General features: G+C 45.2%; 1 protein-coding gene across 1 annotated transcript; it reads right to left on the bottom strand.

The window, feature by feature from the left end:
• Positions 1–223: 223 nt before the first annotated feature.
• Positions 224–859, bottom strand: LOC107915380 (uncharacterized). Its single transcript, XM_016844542.1, has 2 exons — positions 601–859; positions 224–537 (listed from the first exon to the last, which is right to left on the bottom strand). The coding sequence occupies exons 1-2, from the start codon at positions 857–859 to the stop codon at positions 224–226; spliced, it is 573 nt and encodes a 190-aa protein (XP_016700031.1).
• Positions 860–1,141: the final 282 nt, after the last annotated feature.

Below are 1,141 nucleotides of genomic sequence, written 5' to 3'. Positions count from 1 at the left end.
ACAAAACCCAGTCTCATAGCTTACATCTGATCAGCACAATATGAACAATCTCTAGTCCAATGCTTTACTACCCACATCGCATACAAGCCCTTAATCTCCTCCAACACTCGCCCGGTTAGTGTCTACCACAGTCACTGCACGGCTAAACTCTAGTAAGAGTAATTAGAACTCCCACTCTAGAAGGCCCGTCAAGTCTGACCCATTTTTAGACCTCTAAATAAAACTAGAAGGCTGAATCCCTCTTATTCTTGCCTCTCTCTCGGTCTCTATTCTGGCGCTCCACGTGCTTAACCTCTTTGGTGATCTTTGCCTTATCGACCAGAATAGTAAATTCTTGCTCCCTCTGTGGAGCTATCAATACCCTCAGGCTGTCCCTCAAGCCGTCTTTAAAGCAGACACATTTCTCATACTTGGATGCCACCATGCTTTGAGTGTAGCGACTCAGTCTAAGAAATTCGACCTCATACTCGGCCACAGTCCTATCACCTTGTGTGAGATTCATGAACTTACGCCTGCGACCATCAACATAGCTCGCACCTACATACTTCCTCTAAAAAGTAGTCTTGAAATAATCTCAATTTAGACGATCTGGTTAAGTACCCTCCTCAACCGATAACCACCACTGATATGCCTCGTCGCGAAGCAAAGAAACTGCACCCTTCAATTTTTTCTCAGGAGTGCAGTCGATGTCATTCATTATCCTCTCGGTGGCCTTCAACCAATACTCGTCCACAGTAGGGGCGACTCCAGTGACGCCCCTAAATAGCTCAGCTCCATTAGATCGGAGTCGTTCAGTTACTGGCCCACGGCCCTCAGATCCAGAATGAGGTCCAACGACCCTCTCTAAAACTCTTAACATGGCTTAAGATAGTGCGTTGTCCCAAGCCGAGGGGCTTTAAGATCCAGTCTTAGTAGCAGGTGAAACCAGTGTCTTGTTGTTTCCATATTCAGTATACTGCCTAGAGAGGAAGACTCAGCTCGAGTCCCCCTACGACACCTGTCATGCCCATGAGTACCTCGACCACGTGTACCACGTGCGCTTATCGTAGTTTCAGTTTTATTTATATTATAAAATTTTATGCATCAGTTTCTGTGTTTATTAGCAGATGTCTTATGCTTCAAATATCAGAAGTTCAAAAAT

The sequence above is a fragment of the Gossypium hirsutum genome, chromosome D10 (assembly GCF_007990345.1).
Source record: "Gossypium hirsutum isolate 1008001.06 chromosome D10, Gossypium_hirsutum_v2.1, whole genome shotgun sequence".
NCBI classification, from domain to species: Eukaryota; Viridiplantae; Streptophyta; class Magnoliopsida; order Malvales; family Malvaceae; genus Gossypium; species Gossypium hirsutum.
The sequence above is the reverse complement of the archived record's forward strand: the minus strand, read 5'-3'. Positions and strand labels throughout refer to the sequence as shown.